The 3,416-nt window shown below is 30.9% G+C and overlaps 1 protein-coding gene across 1 annotated transcript; it reads right to left on the reverse strand.

The window, feature by feature from the left end:
* Nucleotides 1–614: 614 nt before the first annotated feature.
* LOC106757971 (deSI-like protein At4g17486) lies at nt 615–2,199 on the reverse strand. The gene is made up of 2 exons (XM_014640845.1): nt 2,130–2,199; nt 615–1,102 (listed from the first exon to the last, which is right to left on the reverse strand). Exons 1-2 carry the CDS (start codon nt 2,197–2,199, stop codon nt 615–617), a joined length of 558 nt encoding a protein of 185 aa, XP_014496331.1.
* Between the last annotated feature and the right edge of the window lie 1,217 nt (nt 2,200–3,416).

Consider the following 3,416-nt stretch of genomic DNA (forward strand, 5'->3'; position numbering starts at 1 on the left):
TTTGCATGATAATATGATAAATAAGCAAATTAGATAAGAAAAGTAGATATAAGAGGGTGGATAAGATGAAATTGTAAACCCCAACAACTCCATTCATTCATAGTTTCTTTTAGCCAACTGATTCCCTGCATTTTGCATGTTTACTTTTGCCTTGCATTCAAAACCTAAAATTTAATTCTTTTCTCAAGTCTTATGCGATTGGTTTACATGAAAGTTAAGGCCTAAGAGTCCTTTGGGAAACGATACTTGGACTTACTCATTTTATATCACTTGATAACGATCTGGTACACTTGTCAGGGACTTAACACCCAACAATAAGTAATTCATGTTGGAAAAGGATGAAATTTCATGTTCATGAATTAAAGTTATATTAACTGACAAGTTGTTGCGTGAAAGCCCTAAAGTATGTAAAGTTTATAGCCTTTGGATCCTATCATGTGCTATGGTGCCACTGAATTTATTTGCAGAAAGTTGTAGGAAACGAAGTCCTTCAAGATGAAACAGATATACAACAGAAAAGAAAGATGGAGTAGAAGAAAAAAGATGGTTCTCTGCTCATCTTTGGTTTCTAACAGCCTATATTCCAAACATCGTCGGAGGAACGTTTCGAAGCTTTACTTTACTATTATGGTTGAGGATGGAGAAACATTAATTACAGAAGATGAAGGAAGGCAATGTCTTCGGCTACTAGACAATGGAGGTTTGGGTGAAGCCTCGTACCTGCTGGAATGCATTCTCACTTTCTTCTTCTCTTCATCTTGAACCCTGTCTAACGTAACTTGGCGAACCTTTGTTTCATTTAGGTTGGGTGGAAGAACATAGTTGCAGAGAAAACCAAGTCTAGGAAGTCGATTCAACCAGGGAGGGGTGGACTTCCCCGTTAGTTTGACACAAACATCATTGCGGAAATGGTTGCATTTTTTCTGGATAAGGTGGTAGGTGTTCCCAGAATAGTCTTTATCCATCCTCTCCATTAACTCACGAACATCCCTCGTCCCCATATCTGTCAATCCAATGAAAATCGATTTCCTGAAGGTGAATCCAGGACAACGTGTAGGCTCCACTTGAAAAATCCCATTAGGCAAGATGTTCCATTTAGTTCCTCAATTCTGGATCTTTCTCTGCCAGAGCCCTAGTCTCCATCACCACCATAAGTCGTGGAGAAAGTCCTTTCCCATTCTGCAATTATGAAACCCTAACTTTGGGTGAAAAGGGATTTACCATTGGCCTCAAATGACCCCACGGTTCCACATCAAATATAATTGTACAAGTAATCAAGTTTTTGCTAGCAGGGTAAGTCTCTTGTTAGTCTTTTTTAACGCTGTAAGTAAAAAGAACTAACATGTACCATTTTTGCGAAAAATATGATGTTAGTGAACTTTTGAAAAAAGATAGGACAATTTTGAACAGACCCAACAAATTGAGAGACAAAAAAAGTATTAAACCTTTTATAATTTATCTTCTAGTACTTTAATCAGGAGACCCTTTTCTATAGTAACATAAAATTTTTTAAAGTTTGGTTGAACAATGATTTTCCTTTACTATGGCAGGTTTTTCATAACATCTTATTGTGTCCTAACTTCTTAAATATTGTAAGAATAAAGTCTAAAAGATTTCCTCGATTTTAAAGTTTAAGATTTTCTACATTTTGGCAATAGATATGTTATTCTTATGTATAATCAAATCATTAATAATAAAATAATTTTTTCATTTGATACTTTGCCTTTGTAAGATTAAAATTAAGATACTTATAATATGATATACATTCATATTCATTAGACACATCTAACAAATATAAAATAATTTCAAAAGAACAAATTTTATAAATTTTCAAAAAATAAAATAAAAAATAAGAAAAATTAATGTCAAATTAATATAAAAAGATATGTCTATCAAATATACTTTTTTAATGACAACACCCTTTGAACAACCAATTAGTATGTGACACCACATATCTAACATAAAAATAAACTTGTGATGAATTTTTCGTTTTATATTATCTTCTTCCGGGTCACCCCCACATGAGGAGGGACAAGTAATATTTAAAATATAAACTATTCTTTTAGAAATTTTAATTAGGTTCATTTGTTGGGTTTGGAACAGCGCATAATTAATAGTGTCTACCAAACCTTTCTCTAACTTCATTTGCCCATTAAGCTGTAGTGGAATTGGATCACCCACCCATCTGTACAATGTCATTAATTAAATTTTTTTTTTCTAAAATAAGCCAAAGAATTATCAGTGATGAAAAAGTAGGGGCAAAACAAAACTAAAATTCCCCATTTTAGCCAAAGAAAAATTCAAAAAAACAGTGAACAAGACAGACTTAACATGTCTGGTGAGTGCAATCTATATATACAAAAGAAGTATGGTGCTACCACATGAGGCGTAAGAGTCTAATCACATGGATCATAAATAACCTCACTATACCATCTGACACACCATGCTAACATCAGTCAATCATGCACTCCCATTCAATCAATAACTATCTCAACTGTTTCTTATTTAATCTTGAACTGGAAAAAAAAGTTATTATGAGATCTCTTATAATATATTGATGGATTGTAATTTGGTAAAAAATTTATATAATTAATATTTTTCTAATAAAAGTTATATATAATATGACATATAAAAGACAATCTATCATAATAAGTTGAACATGATAATAATAAGAAAAACTTTATAATGCAGAATTTGATATTATAATCTTTTAATGTAGTGTGGATCAATTAGATGTCTCAACACGTGGACATGTGAGCCCAATAAGCTGTGAAAAATTTTATATTATAGTCATATTTGGAATTATAATATTTCTTTCAAATTTATTAAAATAATTCATTTTTGTGTTAAGAGTTTAATGTCTTTTACACTATAAACTAGATTTATTTATATTTTTATCACTTGATGTATGATTCTTTTTCTTGTTTGCTAAATATTGAGAAAATGTTAATTATAAAAGATCATCGGGAAAAAATCACATTAGATCACTTACTAGAATTGTGGTTAGAAGAATATAAGATGAAAAATAATTTCAAAGAATTATACCATCGTGAAGAATAGGTTATTAGTTTGTCTTTTTCTTCTATTAACATTGTAAAAATGTAAATACATCTTTTTAGGATTTTGTAATTTGGTCATACATTTTTTTTAGACTAATAAATTTAATTGGTTATGTCACTAAAAAAACTACAATTTTTTTGGGTTATTTTTTCTTTTTCCAACGGTTTTAATTTTCATAAAGTACATTATCTGTGGTTATGAAAATTGCTAAAAAAAATTGTGTCGCTAAATAATTACAGGCCGCTATTTTTAGGAGTTTTAAGAAAATGTCGGTACTAACGGAGGTTCTTGAGAAATTGCGACTATTTGCAGGGGTTGTGTTGAAATCACTGGAACTAACTGTAGTTTGTAGAAAC

Source organism: Vigna radiata, chromosome 1 (genome assembly GCF_000741045.1).
Source record: "Vigna radiata var. radiata cultivar VC1973A chromosome 1, Vradiata_ver6, whole genome shotgun sequence".
Taxonomy (NCBI): domain Eukaryota; kingdom Viridiplantae; phylum Streptophyta; class Magnoliopsida; order Fabales; family Fabaceae; genus Vigna; species Vigna radiata.